This window comes from Aristolochia californica, unplaced genomic scaffold (assembly GCF_029961685.1).
Source record: "Aristolochia californica isolate CCGP_79_NKW_82.1479 unplaced genomic scaffold, dmAriCali1.0.hap1 SCAF_7, whole genome shotgun sequence".
Lineage (NCBI taxonomy): Eukaryota > Viridiplantae > Streptophyta > Magnoliopsida > Piperales > Aristolochiaceae > Aristolochia > Aristolochia californica.
Genome location: NW_027182268.1, coordinates 4,752,051 through 4,770,397, shown reverse-complemented (window position 1 = coordinate 4,770,397; position 18,347 = coordinate 4,752,051). Strand labels below are relative to the sequence as shown.

At 38.7% G+C, this 18,347-nt stretch overlaps 2 protein-coding genes across 5 annotated transcripts; both read left to right on the top strand.

The window, feature by feature from the left end:
* Window positions 1-1,357: 1,357 nt before the first annotated feature.
* Window positions 1,358-10,481, top strand: LOC137937165 (GPI ethanolamine phosphate transferase 2). Of its 3 annotated transcripts, XR_011109611.1 has the most exons (19): window positions 1,358-1,547; window positions 1,617-1,716; window positions 3,079-3,123; window positions 3,232-3,399; window positions 3,503-3,587; window positions 3,701-3,807; window positions 4,173-4,253; window positions 4,957-5,009; window positions 5,103-5,202; window positions 5,301-5,444; window positions 5,915-6,011; window positions 6,248-6,479; window positions 6,566-6,659; window positions 6,745-7,740; window positions 7,991-8,083; window positions 8,188-8,250; window positions 8,558-8,835; window positions 9,034-9,298; window positions 10,120-10,481. XR_011109611.1 is itself a non-coding variant. In XM_068782255.1 (18 exons), the coding sequence occupies exons 1-18, from the start codon at window positions 1,423-1,425 to the stop codon at window positions 9,227-9,229; spliced, it is 3,057 nt and encodes a 1,018-aa protein (XP_068638356.1). In that variant the 5' UTR covers window positions 1,358-1,422; the 3' UTR covers window positions 9,230-9,424. The 3 variants fall into 3 exon arrangements, 2 of the variants coding, with proteins under 2 accessions (XP_068638356.1, XP_068638357.1); XM_068782255.1 differs by lacking the exon at window positions 10,120-10,481 and having other exon boundaries at window positions 9,034-9,424; XM_068782256.1 differs by lacking the exons at window positions 8,188-8,250; window positions 10,120-10,481 and having other exon boundaries at window positions 9,034-9,424.
* A 480-nt stretch (window positions 10,482-10,961) lies between these two features.
* LOC137936610 (uncharacterized) lies at window positions 10,962-13,589 on the top strand. 2 transcript variants are annotated; one of them, XM_068781395.1, is made up of 2 exons: window positions 10,962-12,118; window positions 12,202-12,273. In XM_068781395.1, the coding sequence occupies exons 1-2, from the start codon at window positions 11,167-11,169 to the stop codon at window positions 12,204-12,206; spliced, it is 957 nt and encodes a 318-aa protein (XP_068637496.1). In that variant the 5' UTR covers window positions 10,962-11,166; the 3' UTR covers window positions 12,207-12,273. The 2 variants fall into 2 exon arrangements, with proteins under 2 accessions (XP_068637496.1, XP_068637495.1); XM_068781394.1 differs by having other exon boundaries at window positions 10,962-13,589.
* The last annotated feature ends 4,758 nt before the right edge of the window (window positions 13,590-18,347 follow it).

Sequence of the window (18,347 nt, the reverse complement as noted above, 5' to 3'; positions counted from 1 at the left end):
ATTACAGCATCAACTGTTAAATACTTATTCAAAAATTTTCTATACAGTTTTCTACCCCATCTTGGTACGAAAAATCTTACTTAGAAAATTATATGATTTTTAATAAAAAATTTCAATTAGAAAAATATTTAAAAAAACATGAGACACTAATAGTTTATAGAAAATTATATCTATAAAATTTATTTTTAATTTTTTCCAGAAGAAATTTTTTTTTATTTTTTATTTTATGATCTTGCACGTGCGAGATCATCTTCGCACGAGGGAGGGGGGAGATTATTTCTCCTCTGTTCTGGTTTTCCGCAGAGATGACGCGGAGGGAAGGGGTTACGGCGCCGGGGAGGACGTATCGTTGGGGATGACGGCTACGACGGAGGCGGCGGCAACGGAAGCGGCGGCGACGAAAACTGAGGCGACGGCGAGGAGAGGAAGAAATCGAACGGACGGCCACAGAGGCGGCCGACGAGCAGCTCCGACGGCGGTAGAGACGGCCGCCGAACAGCTGCGACGACGGTAGAGGCGGCGACAACCACCGATGGGAGGGGTTGGCGGTGATGAAGGGGGAGGAAATTTTTTTCCCCCCCTCGCTCTCGATCCCGCTCCCGCTCGCTCGCGATCCCGATACCGATCTATACCGATCCGACTCACTTCGAGCCAGCTCGCGAGCCGACGAACAGAACCTAGCTTCGGTTGAGCTCGGCTCGTTAAGGTAAACAAGCCGATTTCGGTGCTCGAGCTCGATAGATGACGAATCGAACCGAGCCGGCTCGTGAAGCTACCCCTACGGGTAGCACTCCACTTGGTCATTTTGTGACATGGGCGGCCTATGTGCGTCTAACGAGCTAGCTCGGTTCGAAGCCACCCCTACGGGTAGCACTCCACTTGGTCATTTTGTGACATGGCGGCCTATGTGCGTCTAACCGAAATATATTGTAGCATAACTTTCCTAAGAGAAAAAAATGTAAAAGGGACAATCGGGGGAGTGAGAAAACATTGGGAGCCTCTCTTTCTTCTTCTGGCTCGGTGGTATGGGCAAGTTACACATGGAGAATAAGCTACTTGAAGCTTTGGTAGGTACATTGAACTTCGAGGTTTTCTCTGTGTTGAAACGAATAACCTTGATCACTGTGATGTTGTCGAAATGAAACCAGACTTGGACTCACTCAAATTCGGGTTGGGTCGAAGCACCCGAGTTCAGAATCTTATTTCCGAGTCGACCAGCCTAGTCGCAGAACATGTTCCGGACCACCATATCACCCTAAATGAAACTCGCTGTCGTCTAACTGCTCGGAGGCTGAGGCTTTTGGTGCCTGTGTAAATTTGTTGCCAGCGTCGCTCCTGGCTTCAGTTTTATTTTTCCTGTTTCCTTACTAAGATTGGTCAGGGCAGACAGCAAAATAGAACGCTCGACCTGACGGGAATCTGATGGCTACCCTAACCTGTTCGAAACTTGCAATATTCACACTCTCTGCGGTTCTGTTACAGGTCGTTGGGCTCTCCCTCTTCGTGCTTGGATTTTTCCCTGTTAAACCAGCTCTCTCTGGTGTCAGGTAATTCACTAATCATCAGATTCGTCATTCTCCGAATCCAATCTGTTTACTGACTTGTTCTTCATTTAGCGGTCCGGAGAGCTATAGTTTTCCTACCTGTAGTTCCACGGATGGTCATGCTGAGGAGATGCAAAGGCCACCTCCTGAACAGCTCGGGTCGCTTTATGAGGTTGAATTTTCCGCATTAGCTTCTTTTATTTGGAAACTTACTCTTCCTTGAGACCGTTGACTTTGCAGACGGCGTTCTTTTTGTGTGCAAGTTGTGCTATTGATAATTACTTCTTTTGTATTCACACATTCACTTGGGCCTGTTAGTGCACTGTGTAAGTAAAAGTGAATTCACTCTCACTAGGGAAAGTGGCTCCAAAATCCTTAGTGCGCTGTGTAAGTGGAGAGATAATTCACTTTTACTTGTTTAAGTTTTTTTTTTTTTTATGATGATGTATTTCTATTAACAAGAGAAAATTACAAAGGTGGAGGGAGCAAATCCCTTACAACAAGAGATTGCAGGAAAACTCCCTCCTTGGCAAGCACATCTGCTACTGAATTTGCAGATCTCGGAATGTGAGACCAAATACATGAAAAAGAAGATACAATATCCAAAATCTCATGGAATATGTCCTAGTGCCTCCATGGGGGAGTAGTATTGCGCTAGCACCAACCAATCACAACCTTGGAGTCCCCTTGAATGTGAATACTTGTTTAAGTGAAAAAAGAGTAAAAGTGAATTCACTCCATGTGACCAATGAATTCACTTTTACTCATCGTTTCACTCCATGAGATCAATGAATTCACTTTTACTCATCATTTCACTCGATTCCTCTTTTCCTCTTTCTTCTTCCAACTCGTTTTGTCGTTCCTCATCCTTGTTTTAGTTCTGGTTCAACCTGTCCACCAACAAGCTTTATCAATCTCTCTTTGTTCCTCTTGTGGGTGCGGAGACTGTGAGCTTTCCTATCAACAGTCCCTCTCTCTCGACGCTCGCCGACGCCTGGTCTCAAATAGAGGAACTCGCAAGAAGTCTCATTTTTTCCTTTCCACTAAAATTTTCATTGTGCACACTAACACAAGAAAATACTTTACACTGCACTTTCCATTGAATATACTAACACAAAAAAATAATTCACTTTCCATTGAACACACTAACATAGACTGAACCCAGATAGTTACACAGCTTCATATTGTGGGGTTTTCCACCTCTGCATCCCTAGAAGTGGTTACTGGTGGGTCGCTACAACCACATACCTCAAAAAAAAATTAGATAAAATTTTCTCCATGTGATTTTTGGGCTCGTACATTATAACATAGGTTTTTCGACGTAATTCGAGGCACCACTTCAACAGCATTGATATGAAGTTACAAGTTTTTGTTCATCGGCTTCTTGTATATATTGGTTCATAATGTTAGCTCTTGTATTGAGTGACAAAGATAATGTAGCAATGGTGTTTGTCTATGTTTTTGTCATTTTTCTTACATGTGGATATGTGTTGTTGTTTACAAGTAAATGCTTGATTGTGTGTTCGTATTGCAGGAGTTGTCTGGCATACCTTCTTCTTTTGATAGATTAATATTTATGGTATGCGATGTTAATTGGTAACTTCTTTTATAATTATAAGTCTGCTTGGACTTTGTTTTTTAGAGAAGGTTGCCCGTCAAGTTCTAAATCTAAATGGTCTTCTTCTAGGTTGTGGATGGCTTACCTGCAGAGTTTGTGCTGGGCAAGAGCCACAAGCATCCAGGTGAATCCATGAAGGATGCTATGCCGTACACTCAATCTCTTCTGTCAAATGGAAAAGCAATTGGTTACCATGCGAAAGCTGCACCACCTACTGTTACCATGCCTCGATTAAAGGTGAGGGTTCGGTAATGATAATGTTAAGTTTGTGACTGTAACCTTGAGACAAATAATCTTGTATTCTTTTCTCATTCGTTTTCTTCTATATTTACACTGACAGGCAATGGTCTCTGGGGCTATTGGTGGCTTCTTGGATGTGGCATTCAATTTTAACACTCAGAAATTTTTGGATGATAATCTTCTTGGTTAGTTGGATTAAAACATGCTACGGTAGGATGGTGTGACCATTATATAAAAGGTTTAACAGTTTGGCTGTTACCGTTGATGATCTTATTTTTCTCATGTCTGCTTGTGACAGGTCAATTTGATAGTGTCGGTTGGAAAATGGTGATGCATGGTGATGAGACATGGCTTAAACTGTTTCCTGGACTATTTGCTCGGCATGATGGAGTTAGCAGTTTCTTTGTAAGTTTATAGCGTGCTTGAGATTTCGTTATAAGTTTATACCGTGCTTGAGATTGTTTTGATTTATTAGTTTATGGCATGCTTGAGATTTCTTTGTTTTCTAAACTTCTTGTTTGAATGCTCATGTTCTGTGGCACTACCACATCTAAAGTCCATTGTAAACCTCCCTGTCAACAATATTGTCTACTACTAGTTCAAAAATGAAAAAAAAAAATTGCCTACTAAGCAATTAAGTTTATTTGCCTAATGACATTCACTGTTTTTCATGTATAACGTTACTTTTTAGTGCATTGTTTTTTTTTCAAATTTTTTGGAGGCTTTGTTCCTAATTGAATTTTAGATGTGGCTTATTTGTCATGTTGCAGGTGAAAGATACAGTAGAAGTGGATCACAATGTTACCCGGCACTTGGATACTGAGCTTGTTGCAAAAGACTGGAACCTTCTGGTACATTTCATACATAGTGCTTCTCACCTTTTTTGTGAAAGGCATTTTATCTGTGCTTTAAGTCTGAGTACTCATTCGAAAATCTAATTATTTCATGTTCTGTTCTTTAGTTTTTTGGATGGATGTATTTTATAATTCTGGGGAGAGTTCCTAGATATAGTTACTTCTCTTCACTTGGTCCAGAATTACTAGGATCATACTTTTTTGCTTGATCTTGACTAATCACTCCGTGGCTCTCGTAATGATATAATAATAATAATAATAATAAAAGGTCCTCATTTGTTTCTTCAGTTGTGGTCCGAGAGACTTTTTACCTAGACCACTTACTCTTGATTCATAGTTGGACAGCCAGGATGGTCTGATCTGTGTACTTGCTCACTTGGGGCTTGCCACCATTAAGGTTAACATGCCACTGTGCCTAATATGTGTCTGGTTAATTACTATTGCAATAAACACCTCAGAAAAGAAAAAAGAAAATACTAGAATTGTAAATTTTGATGGCCTGTCTTCCTTCCTTTGTTCTTGGAGGGTTTCAATAGGTTATTTTTAACTAATACCAAATTATGATTACTTCTCTAATCAAAATTAATTTTTTTTTGGAAGAAAATCAATATTACCTTCTCATGTGGTCTTAGAAAATAAACAGGGATTTTGAGTTATTATTTGTGCAGTGGGTGCTTTTCTAACTGAAGCTCTTATTCAGATTCTTCACTATCTTGGCTTAGATCATGTTGGTCATATTGGTGGACGCCACAGGTATTTTTTTACTGCTAGTTTCTTAAACTTAGGCTTAAGGCCCTCCAACATATATGCAGCAGCTTAGCTTCAAAGCTTCACAAATAATGTCAGTGTCTTAATGGCCCCAAAACTGAAGGAGATGGATGAAATTATAAGGATAATTCACACGACTGCAATCTTGCTAGAGAGTACTGACAAACACACGCTTTTGGTTTGTTCTGCCTTCTTTCTCTCTTTGTTCTAATTTTTTAAGCTTTGGTGCAGCATGTGTACTGACTTGAAATATCCTTTCTGGGTTACACTGGATAGGTAGTTGTGAGTGATCATGGCATGACAGATAGCGGCAACCATGGAGGCTCCTCATATGAAGAGACCGACTCCCTGGTTCTTTTTGTTGGACTACATTCTAAGCATCAAGATTACACTTCAGCAACCCTGAATTCAGCTTCTCAGGTTTTTAAATTATAGATGTACTGCTGGTGCAAATAATGTTAGAATGGTTTTTTTCTTTTTTAAAAAGTTTTTAATGTGGCCATCACTGATAGTATTGCTGACATTGTATCTTCTACTCATTGTAATTGGAATCTCATTCCTAGATCAGCCAGCTCTTTGGCCGATAAATTAGCAAAATTCAGAACTTCCTAGCAATCTCTCATTGTTTGGGAAGGCTTCCCTCCTTTGTAAATTGTTCTTTTGAGCTTTTGTCCTTATAAAAATCAGCATCATTTAAAAAAAGAAGTTTTTAATGTATTTTATTTTATCTATTTGCAAAGCAGATAGTTTTTTTCCTTTTGGAACAATCTTTATGAAATTTAAGATTTAGGACAGGAAACAAATATGGTTCAAACACTGAATGAGTTATAATTCCACGATGTTACAAGTGATTATAATTTTAATTCACCTATTAAACTTGGGTTATTTAGGTTGACATAGCACCCACTTTGGCTATTCTATTTGGTGTACCAATTCCAAAAAACAGTGTTGGGATTCTCATCCCAGAAACTCTGAGTTGTTTGACAGGTTTGTCTACTTCCCTCTTTTTTAGTCTTCTAACTATATATAATTATGCAAGGAATTTGTGAAAACGATAGTAGATCATGCTCACTTCAATCATGATGGAAGGGGACATAAATCTGACTTCAGAAACTAAGACATTTGAAACTTTTGAAGCCATAGGATGGAGTGGTCATAGTTAATCTCATTCCACATGTTGTTTTCTTTACCTATTTTTCCTCTGTGTGCTTTGCCTATTTCAGAAGAGCAACAACTCCGAGCAATTGAATTGAATTCCTGGCAATTAAAAAGATTACTGCAGGCAGAATTACCTTACTTGTTCTGTGGAAAGTCTCCATCTAAAGACTTCGATTATAAGCAAGCTCTGATGACCACTGGATGCAATCACACTGATGAGGAAAAGCTTCATTGCTTATTTTTGAAAGCCTTGGCTTCGCATGATTCTTGGAAACATGGACAGCTTGCAACCTCCATGTAAAACTTTTGTTTCCAAAGCTTTGCCAAGTTATTTATATTTACATTGTCAATAATGTATTTACTTGGAAATGTTCTAAATGCAGGTCCATTTATATCACTGACCTCCATAATGTGATTACAGAATACTATAAATTTTCAAGAACTGCAGCAGAGTGGTTATCACGAAGAGTGACTGATGTACATATCACCTCATTTCTATGATTTTAATTGTTAGTTGAACATTTTTGGAGGAAAATGCCATTTATCTTCTCTATTTCTGCAGAAACCGTTTGACTTACTTGCTGTCGGCATTTTGATTATGTTCATGTCAAGTGTGATACTTGTAGGCCTTCTGTTTTTGTTCTCCAGCGAAGTTAGCTTAGGAGAAATTCAAAGTCCTGAATTGAGGAACTTTGACTCCAAGTGGCATTTGGATGAAATATTTGTGTTGGCTGCTGTTTCTATTTATGTTCTTAGTCTTGCTTCAAGCTCCATGGTGGAGGAAGAGCAATATATATGGCATTTCCTCACCTCAACCTTGTTTTTCATATTTCTTCGTACTTCATTTCGGGGCCAGCTGGTTGCAGCCTCATCCAATTCATGTGATGGTCACAGACTCTTTCGGATATTTCCTATATTATCTTTGCTTATTTGTGGAAGGATTTTGAGGGGTTGGTATCAGGGTGGAGTAAACTGGACCCATCTTCCTGATATTTCAAAGTGGTTTGAGCAAATGGGTTCAGTCACTCTGCAATATCTCCAAGTAGCTTCAGTGGTCCTTATTACAGGTTTGGGTTTGTATACACTTCATCAGATTAAATCAATGAAAGGTCTCAATATTATAGTTCAAGCCAGTATACTTGTTACTAGCATTCTTGTTTTGCTTCATACCATGGAATATAAGGATAGCATGACTGGAGCATCCACTTATAGTGCGACATCAATGGCACAAACTATTTTTGCAACTCTTGGTGTGACATTCCTTGGGGTCACTTTAACTGTGCCATGGCTTATGCCAATTTCACTCTATCAGGTTCAGAAGGCAATGCAACATCAGTTTACTAGCTCAGACAATGAAATGCACTACAAGTACCTTCTGTCCAGCATAAGAGATTTGTCATACTTGATTGGAAGGACTTCAGTTGTTTTATGGTGCCTTCTGCAGTTACTTCTCCATCACAAGATAAAAGCTGGCCCCATATTGCTACTTTTTCTGCAAATTCTGCTTTGCACGAAGTATTTTTCCATTGTTGGGTCCCACCACAAACCATGGGTAGAGGTCAGTTTTTAAATCTATCATCCTTGTTATTATCTTGAAGTGAATCAGTGTCTTCACTTTAAACTTAACTATTTATTTATTCATTGTGTCTAAGTGCATAGTTTGCTTGGACTTTTCTAACTGTGTGGCATTGTTCGGTTCTTTTATGGTCCTTGCATGTTTAGTGGTTACTTTTAATACCATTGCAAATTTTGTGTTCCGCTTACATGATGGGAAAACATAACATATGCTTATTTTGTTTCTTCCACAGGTTGCAGCCATGTACTTTCTGGGCATGGCAGGTCATTTTGGATTGGGAAACAGCAATAGCTTAGCAACTATTGATGTTGCTGGTGCATTTATTGTAAGTTTTCCATTCAATTTAATTGTTTATTCTGATATTCTTTCTACATTATGTCATCATCGTGGATTTTGCTTTAGGCCTCTCTGTATAACTTGCCTGCTCAGGGGAAAGGGCTACCGGCTTGTACATCCAAATATGCAAGAAACTATCTCCATACCATCTCTCAGGTTACTGGGCCAGATGGTCTAAGCATTCACTAATATGAGGAAATTGTTGATTCAGAGTTGCATGCTAAAATGGTTGTGATGGTTTGTTGACATTATTCTAATTATCAGAGTCAAAATTTGAAATTTGGCCTGATGCCCACATGTATAAAAACTGTGGGGTCAGTTTGCTCCAGTATGGTCTTTTTGAGAGATGGCTGTACTTATTTCCATCATTTGAGTCTCAGTTTTGGCCTGAACATTTATTGTTGCATTCTAACACAAACAATTTTGTTGTCGGATTCTAACACATAATTTTGTCTGGCACCAGGGTCTCTCTAGCCACTCCACAGTACTTTCGGGAATCTTGCTATTTTTTATCACTTATGCATCACCACTGCTGTTTATTCTTAGTCTATTAATGTACACTCCCGTGAAGGAGATGAAATTTCCATTGGGTCTTAAAAGTCTGAGTCTCTATCTCCAGATTAAGGTTGGGATGCCTTGTCTTGTGCCTTTGGCCTTGAATTCAGTTGCACTAGCTACATTCACCTTCATATTGCTGCTTATGAGGAACCATCTATTTGTTTGGAGTGTATTCTCGCCAAAGTAAGTAGTCTTTATTTCCTGCTACACACTCTGCCGAAGTACTGAATTGTTATTTGAGCGGTTTGTTATAATGCATATTCCGTGTGGGAAACAAAAAAAATTGAGAAAATTACCAATTTGAAGGGGACGAAGAGGCACTCTGAATCAAGTCATTTCATACTATTATCTGTCAAGATGACTCAATTTTTTTTTCTACAGGTACTTGTATGTGTGCGCTGCCACCCTTAGTGTGTATATTGGGGTCATTGTTGTGGCAGCAATATCAACTTATACATGGTTGGTCTTTGTCTTTAGGACTAAGGTGTTTGTTCAAAGTCCAGTGAGGCAGAAATATGTCAGCGAAGGGTATATCATTCAAGAGAAAAGAAAAAAAAGAAAAAAGAACTGGAGCTAGGGATGTCTGTAACATACATTTCTTATTTGACTTTAAGAGCGTTTCTGTTGCACTTCCCCCAAATATGAGGTAAATTCAGAAGTTTGATTTGGCAATTTTTTTATTTTTTAGTCTTTTTTTGTAATCTTGAGTATATATTTTGCATGTGTTAACAGGAAATTCTTTCTTATGTAGATTTGGTTAGGAATGAGATGTAAATGCGAAGTTAATCTAACCATTGCAATTTTTGGTTAAACAACTAATGGAGAGGTTAATTTCTAGCTCTGTTGATATATGGGTAACATATATTGATATACCGAATATAAATATAATGAAATACAAAATATATGGGTAACATATTGATATACTGAATATAAATATAATGAAATACAAAATAGCTTATTCTGTTTCGTTTATATACGGTTTACATTGGCTGTTATTATTATTATTATGCTACTTGTTTCCTCAAACTATAATTAGTTAATGAAGTTTTTCTCTTTTTACCTATCTTGTCGGAATCAAAGCCTTCATCCTTGTTCTGCAACTTATCTACAACCAGCCATTTGGAAAGGCTATGAACTGATTGAACTGCTTCTTTTGGGTGTTTGACTTCTTTTGTTGGGCCCTTGGATGGTTTACATATCATATGCTTCTAGTGGTTTTTATCTCTTGGTCATTCGGGTGGTCTTAGACCGATTAGTCGTCACAAATAGCTCTTAGTCAATTGGTAAAAAAAAGTACTTATAATAACTGTTTCCTCTCATGCCCTATTAGATGGGGGGAGTCTTGTTAGACAACCTTCATCACATAGCCTTGTTTACTTGTTTCCTCTTCTTTCTCTTCTTGGCTAGACATTTAGACAATTAAGTGAATGGTCTTAACAGATGGTGATTGTTTCCTCTTTTATATAGGTTATTTGAATGGACCAAGGCTGCTTGTATGGATAACTGCCAGAAAATTTTGTCCGAGCTTTTTGATGTATAGGGCATATTTAAAGCACCTCATTAATAACATTAGTGTTGATTGTCTCTAAAATTATCTCAATGGAGATCGGGGATCTTGAGACTAACAAAAGAGTCGACAATGTCAATAAGAGGAATTAACAATTCACTCTCATCCACACCAAGGGAGTCATCACATCCACAAACAAAGGACTGGCAAGAATGAAGAAGTCAACAATTGTCCATTTAGTCCACCACATTTCATTGAGCAAAGTATTTCAGTTCTTGTTCTTTTAAATCTTAATTGAATACTTAGATGTCTAATTATTGAATGTGTTCCCAAATAATTTTATAATCATCAGACTTTACTAATAAAGTATTCAATTATTTTGTAATCATCAATTCTTGTCCATGTTAGTGAAAGAAGAAGAAGAGAAATATACAAAACTTATCTCGGTCATCCGATCATGATTAACAATTATCTCAATCGTCCGATGGCTATCGTAACCATTTTTTATGTTTTTTACTAAATTATTTTTTATATTAGACCAGAATGGTAATATATACTAATAAGCATAAGATCTGTAAAATCTAATTCTTCGACTTGGTAGGAGAGAATTTACCCTGGCTCAAAGATGGTTCCTGGAGAGGATCCACGCCTAGGCCAATTATAGGGACACTTGTGACGGTACATAAGATTCTGACGTCGTACTCGGTGCTTTCAGATTGACGTTACAAAATTTAGCTGCAAATCTTATGATCACTGTTGTTTCTCTTTCCTCCGGTCTCCGGTACGAGCGGTGTAATGGTGACAGAAGTTCCACTACCTAAATACCCTCATTGGACTAGTTCATTTCCCAAGGGAATCTCCACGTCCTGTCGTAGAGGGTCCGCCCTCCAAGCAGCTAGATCGCCTTCCACGGTTACCAATTTATTTTTTCCTTTTTTACCCTTTTCCGGCAACGAACTAGATGAGAGCTCTGTGTCCGGAATTTATCAGATCGGACCGCCGGGAACATGGCTCCCGCCACCAGCCGCTCTGACGCCATGCGGTTTCTGGGCATCGCCGAGAAGCTTCTGGTCGCTCGGGATCTCGTCGGCAGCAAGAAGTTAGCCTATCAGGCCCTCGATGCTGACCCACTCCTCGACGGCGTCGACCAGATCGTCGCCGTGGCTGATGTCCTCCTCGCCGCTGAGAAGCGCGTCAACAACCACTATGACTGGTACGCCGTCCTCAAGCTGGATGCCTCCTCTGGCGCCGCTGTCGACCTCGACACCATAAAGAAGAAGTACAGGAAGCTGGCGCTGCTTTTGCACCCTGATAAGAACCAGAATGTTGGGGCTGACTCTGCCTTCAAGCTGGTCGCTGACGCATGGTCCGTCCTCTCGGATCCCACCAAGCGCTCCCTCTACGACAGCGAGCGAGAGATTGCCCTCTGGTTCGGTTCTGCCGGGAGGAAGCGACCAACTCGGGCACAGAATAAGGCGGCTTCCGCTTCAGCGTCTACCCCCGCGCCGACCGTTGAGGCGGATCCGGGATCGGAGAATTTTTGGACGGGTTGCCCTTACTGCTATTACATGTATGAGTATGCGAGCGTTTATGAGAACTGTAATCTCAAATGTCAGAACTGTAATCGGCCCTTCAGGGCTTTGGAGGTGAAGAATCTTCCGCAGACCATGCCGGGGATGAATGCGTACTACTGTAATTGGGGTTTTTTTCCTATGGGGTATCCGGGGTTTAATACTGTTAGTCCTTCCCTCAATCCGTTTACGGGGATGGGATTCGGAGGTGGTCTGGCTGGGAATCCATTTTTCTCTATGTTTGCAGGCAATTTTCAGCCGGGCGTGATTCCTGATGCTGCAAAAGCTGAGCCACTAGACGGTTCAGCTAATACATCTGATCCAAATGCCAGGCCGGGAGAAGAAACTGGGAGCCAGGGGAAGTCGAGCTCTGCCAATGTGAAACAAAGTGAGATATCCAAAAACCCCCCTTTCGAACAGAGGAAGCAATCTGTAAACCCTAATGTTAAACAGAGAGTTATCGCTTCGCAGGTTAGGCATTCACCCAGGTTAGATAAGCCGATAGCAGATGTCCTGAACAAGCTAGAAGATCATGAAGGAAAGGTTCAATGGCCTACTAGAACGAAAAAGAAGGCGGTAAAGAGTAAACGGCCACCCATTAGAAAGCCAGTGACCCGTCAACAAAAAGGAAAAGTTAATTCAAACATGGAGAGTTGCAGACAAGACTCACCTTCAGTAGTTTCAGAAGATAGCAGAGCTAGCCATCAGGAGAATAACAATGCAGCAGTTCCTGATGGCAATCATGCCTCTGAAGGTGTTCATTGTAACCATGGACTTGGAGATTATCAAAATGGAGTAGGCTCAGCAGGGTTTCACGCTGAGATGATAGACACAGACATCTCTGACATACTAAATACTTTGCCAAAGATTTATGACGCCAAAGGTGAAGAGGTAGAGACTAACTTGTCTGATTTTAGATTTTGAGAGGCATTGGATGTCTCTGTTTGTGGATTTTAACCAAAAGATGAGCCTAAGCTGCAGTTGTTACTTGTGGTTTCCCATGCGAAGTCCATTGTAAGCAAAGTTTGTCCAGCTTCTAGAGGCTGGTTTCTTTATTAGTTCTTTGTACTTTGCCATGGACATCTTGTAGAGTTTAGAAGCCCCAGAAAATTGGACCAACTCAGTAATGGTTGAAGGCACTGTTAGAGTTAGCTACTGAATCAGAGTTGCATAATCTGCTGTGGAGATCATCCTTCTCATTTTCTCTTCACTTTTTCTGGGCAGCTCTCAGTAGTTGGTAGACAATTTCTCATTTTCTCTTCACTTTTTCTGGTCTGCTCTCAGTAGTTGGTAGACAATTTCTTCTAGAAATCAATACTGTATAAAATAGGCCGAGGTTTATGGACCAGAATGGATAATCTCTGGAGGCTAAACAGTCAAATAGTTGGTATTTTATGGAAAAATAGATGACGAATTTTCTTTTCTTCTAACTTTTTTTTTATTGGATAGGTTTGAGAAGTGAAAATGAGAATTTCTGGTCACCAATTTTTAATGTTTTGAAAAAACTTGCCTGCCAAATGTTTAATGGAAGCAATGTCAAACGTGAGCATTCTTTATCTCATAAAGAGTAGTTCAAGCCCAACTGTTATGACGAGGGAATGCTGCTACTTTTGCTGATGCTCTGGTGTGAGAGGTTTTCCTCTCTCCTCTGTGCTGTCAATATATATTCTGTACAAGGAGAGATTGATTCTGACTTCTGTTTACAGAAGAGAGGTGAAATGTGTCACTTATGAATTTGATGGGTCCCCAGTACAAGGGTCCTCTGTTGTTTATTTGTTTCAAATTCCAATTTGATTTGGAAACTGGAAAGTATCAGCTCAACCTGTTCTAGAAAATAAAAGAGAAGGTCTTCACCAATACATGGCTGGTTCTCTGGTGTGGAGATTCTTGGAGTTTAGAGTTTTAGACTTTTTTAGTCTTATAAATATTTCTTTCATGAAAGGATAATATTCTAAAACATGTAAAGAGGCCCTTATATTGAAAGGTCTTCACTGAAAACAATTGCAGTATCATTTACTTGAAGTATCAAATGAACTATGTTTATTACTAAGATGTGAATACCCAAAACATGTTGCCTCAGACAAATTCATTGAATCTAGAAAAATCACAATCATATGTCACTAAAGCAAATAGTGTTTTACATGAGAGACTTCCATCTTGTGGCATTTTGAGGACTCATTGCTGCAGAAGGTGGGGTGAGGAATGGAATTGATTGGATTTTGCCTATGGGAAGATAAGGAATAGAAGTGTAACATGAGATGAGCGAAGAGATTGAAGGAGGAAGAAAGTAAGAAGATAGAGATAGGGGGAGAAGACGACCCCCATCTCTATTTTATTAAGCCTCTTAAGATATTTTGAAAAATACTGAATTGTCCCTTACATAGGGATGTGTACATAAGAGTCAAAAAACAACCTCTAACATAATATGAAAATCTCATACTAACTATCACAACTCCATACTATAAATTTGGGACCTCCTGGTTGCATTAGTATGTATTTACCACCATTATAAAATAATCAAAATGCCCCCGACTTTTAACACTTCCTCTCAAGCTGGGGTGTGATATCCAACAAACCCAACTTGGTAAAAACTTGTTAAAGTCTCGCTTTTCAATAGGTTTTGTAAAGACATCACCAATTTGCTCAGTGGTTCTGATATATGAGGTAATCAACTTGTTGCCACTCTTTGTATCTCTCACAAAATGAAGATCAATTTCAATATATTTTGTTCTCTCATGGAAGGCAGGATTACTAGCGACGAAACTAGTTGTTTGATTATCACATTTAAGCATCATAGGCTCTTCAACTACAACTTTAAACTCCTTCAACACATCATGAATCCACATCAGCTCACTCATTCTGTAATTCATTGATTCATATTTTGCCTTTGCACTAGATCTTGCTACCACATTTTGTTTCTTATTTTTTCAATTAACAAGATTTCCTCCTACAAATACTTATAACCTCATAGTGGTTTTCTTGTCAAGTTGTGATCCAATAGAACTTGCATCAAAATATCTTTCAATCTTATGATGATCATGAAGAGTATAAAATAACCTTTTTGCTTTGAGATCCCTTCAAATACTATAAGATTCTTTGAGTTGTTTCAAGATTAACTTTACATGGAGATTCTATAAGCTGACTCACCATACTAATAGTAAAAGCAATATTAAGTCTTGTGATAATCGCATATACTAATCGTCCAACCAGTCTTCTATGCATGGTCATGTCTTTCAATAATAGGTCATCCTCATCCCACAAGTTATGACCAACCTCCATAGGGTGTATCAACTGGTTTGGCTCCTAAAAGCCCATACTCCCATAGTATATCAATAATATACTTCCTCTAGGAAAGTACTATCCTTTGCTCGGACTTCAATCCTCAAAAATATTTTAGAGACATACATGTTAAAGTACCTTTCTTATGGCAATGGGAAGATGGAAATCAGTGAAAACAAGATCTACAAGCTCGAGGGAAGATGATCCAACCATGTTAAAGGGGGCTATGTAGGAGCCTTGATCTTGCAATCCACTGGTGGGTTGTTGTTTGTTTACCTTTTTTTGTTGATATACTTGCAACGGTGGATGAAGCAAAATAATGGAAAGTATAGTGAGACTATTCCATAACTAGAACAAGAATAGGTGACTCAACAACCACTATAGGATAGTAACATCTATTAGAAAATACCATGAGTCAGTTGAACCACACCATCTATAGCAAAGGAGGAAGACCCATATGCTAATGTTAGAGACATACATGAGGAAATAGGGGATAAATTGATAAACAAGGATGTTGTACCTGACATATGGTTGAAGCCCCAAAATTAATAACTCGTGATAGCTAAGAAGAAACATGTAGAGTATAAATATCTGGCGTACCTAGAGTGGCATGAGTGGAAGATGATGTACAAGCCACAAGAGGAAAAATCATATGCATAGTAGTGAGTCGTCCCAAACAATGAAATAATTGTTGAATTTCACCCTGTGGACTACTAGTAGGGAGATAAGAGCTCGGATTTCACCCTCTTAGCCAAGGGCCTCTATTTTTTAGAGAGTATGTTACAATGATTACAATGCCCTTATGGCTGCAATCTTTACAAAAGAAGAGACATAAATAAACATGTAATTACATCTTTATGCTATCTTTATGAGAACTTTTCTTATTTACCAAGATGCCACCTCTTGGACGTGTGAGTTTGAACCCATCTTCTAACACTATGCACTTTTGGTGTCTTAAGATATAGAGGAGTGAGCGAACGTTGGTTTCCAATTTTCTCACATTATTTATCTGAATTATGGTTGGTCTGTCTATAATGTGAACATTTCCTATCTCCATGTCCTCGGCCTCTGCCTCTGCCTCCTCCATCACAACCCCATCCTCTACTTCCCTCTTTCCCTCTAGTTGTCTCAGATCGAGGACTAGAGGATAGATTAAGAACTACAACTTCTGAAGTTTAAGGTTCCTAGTTGGTTTTAGACACTACTGCACTCTCCAGTCTAATTATTATGTTTACTTACTGTATGGGATTCACATTCACAAAAAGCTTGTATTTGTTGGAATTGTAGCAACCTTCTCAGCTTTGATAGTTCATCAAGTAAGGCTAGTTCTATGAACCTACTAGGATTCACTCTTTTCTTACCAAGTCCATAAGTGAACAAAAGTTCAAAGAAGGCATTGAAAAAAAAAATAGACTTATTAGCAGGAACTCCTAGCAAATGTTTGTAACTTTTCTAAAAGTCTGGAATGTTGGGCTCCAATTTAGGCCAGAGGTTTGGATTAAAATTGAGCGGAGTGTGTTTTAGACTATGACCGTTTTAACTGGTGGATGGAGCTTTATCATACAACTAGGAGTGATGTTTTTTCCCTCACCATTATGTTGTGCAAGTTGGGTCACTTGGTAAAAAACAAAGAGATCCCCAGTTTGAGAGGGAGAAGTAGAAGAAGAAATACAAGAAAGATGTAAACAACAATGAAGAATTCGATGTGTTGCGGTAATCGTTTTATGTGACTTGAATATCCAAGTAAGGGGGAGACAAGATGAGAACTGGATGAAGACTACAAACAAGATGTGAACAAAAAGAAGATGAATCAAAGCAAGGTAATCAAAATTTCTTTTTCAAGCACAATTTTTTTTCGATTAAGATTATTTTCAAATGAAGTTACAAACACTAGTTTGAGGGGGAGTGTTAAGAGACACCCTCGTGTGTAGGGGTAGCATGACTAGTAAATAAGGAGAACTTTTATAAAAATGACATAAAATTGTAATTATGCACGTTGGTGTATGTCCTCCTCTTATGTCTTTTTTCTTTTGACGCATGTAGCCCTAAGAGTATTGTAGTAATTATAAACACCTTCACACAACTATAAATACAGCCTCAAGGCATGGGGTAGAGCATTCAAGCCTCTTCCTCTTGGCTCAAAATTGTTCTTACAACTCTTTCTCCTTTTCTCTTGTCTCTCCCTTAGTTTTTTCTCTCCTCTCTCCCAAAAGCTAGACTTTCTCTCTTCTCCTTCCCTTGAGATCTTTTGTATTTATGTGATGGCCAATAAATCAACATTCATCAAATTCTGTTAAGCTCATTTCGTAAGTAAGAAATTTTTCTATAATCTCATAAAGAATAACTACCATAATTGCCCTTATTTCATTAATGCCTATTACTTTGGGCATCCATTCCTTGGGGGGAATTTGTCCACCTTTTGTTTTTCAATTAAGGTGGTACCTAACAAGGCTGATTTACTAAGAATATCATTAAACCTTTCACTCATACTTATTATTGTCTCTCCTACTTTCATTTTGAAAATTTCATAATCCTTTGTGAGTATGTTAATTTTGGTTCCTTTACTTGAGTCGTCCCTTCATAGTTAACTTCAAGTCTATCCCAAAATTCTTTTGCATTGTATGCTCCAATCATCTTGGACTGTTCAATAGCACTAAGTATGCATAAAAGCAAATTTAGAGCTTTGTGATTTAGAGACACTGTCGTTTTCTCTTTTATTGTGTATTCTCTAGGTAATTTTTCTATTTCCTTTTCGTCTTCCCAATTCATGGGAGTGTAAGGACCTTGGATAGATCTTTCCCATAGATCTAACATATAGCCTAAGAGGAAGTGCTTCATTCTATATTTTCATTGAGAATAGTTACTTCCATCGAATAGTGGACGTTTTGTTATTGACATACATGTGGTAAAAGTTTTTGAAGATGTGCTTGCAATCATTTTGAATCTTTGATAATTTTTAACTAGCCTTCAAGAGTATATTAGCTCTAATACCACTTGAAACAATTTTGTTCAAGTAAACTATTAGATTATAGGGTTTCATGGTTGAAGAGATTTAGGTTAGAAGGGAAGAAAAGGAAGAAAACAGAAAGAAGAGAAGAAAAGTTGGATGTGTGAATGAAAATTTAATTTTTAAACAAGATTAGTCAGCTTGGGCATTAATTTCATAACAGATATGTTCAGTCCTCCATTCCCCACATCTGGTTAGCTTGTTGCAGCATCACAGATGATATTCATGGGTGTCACCCAAAAGTGGGAAGAGTAAGTTGCCTCAAAGGAGGATGTGAGAGGAGAATTGGCCACTACAAAGGATGGAAGAAATGCTATAGAAGAGTATGAGG

Coding starts and splice junctions, on each gene's coding strand:
- LOC137937165 (XM_068782255.1), top strand. CDS start 1,423: ATGGCTACCCTAACCTGTTCGAAACTTGCAATATTCACACTCTCTGCG. Junction 3,808..4,172: donor ATGGAGTTAGCAGTTTCTTT/GTAAGTTTATAG, acceptor GTCATGTTGCAG/GTGAAAGATACAGTAGAAGT. Junction 6,012..6,247: donor AACTCTGAGTTGTTTGACAG/GTTTGTCTACTT, acceptor TGCCTATTTCAG/AAGAGCAACAACTCCGAGCA.
- LOC137936610 (XM_068781394.1), top strand. CDS start 11,167: ATGGCTCCCGCCACCAGCCGCTCTGACGCCATGCGGTTTCTGGGCATC.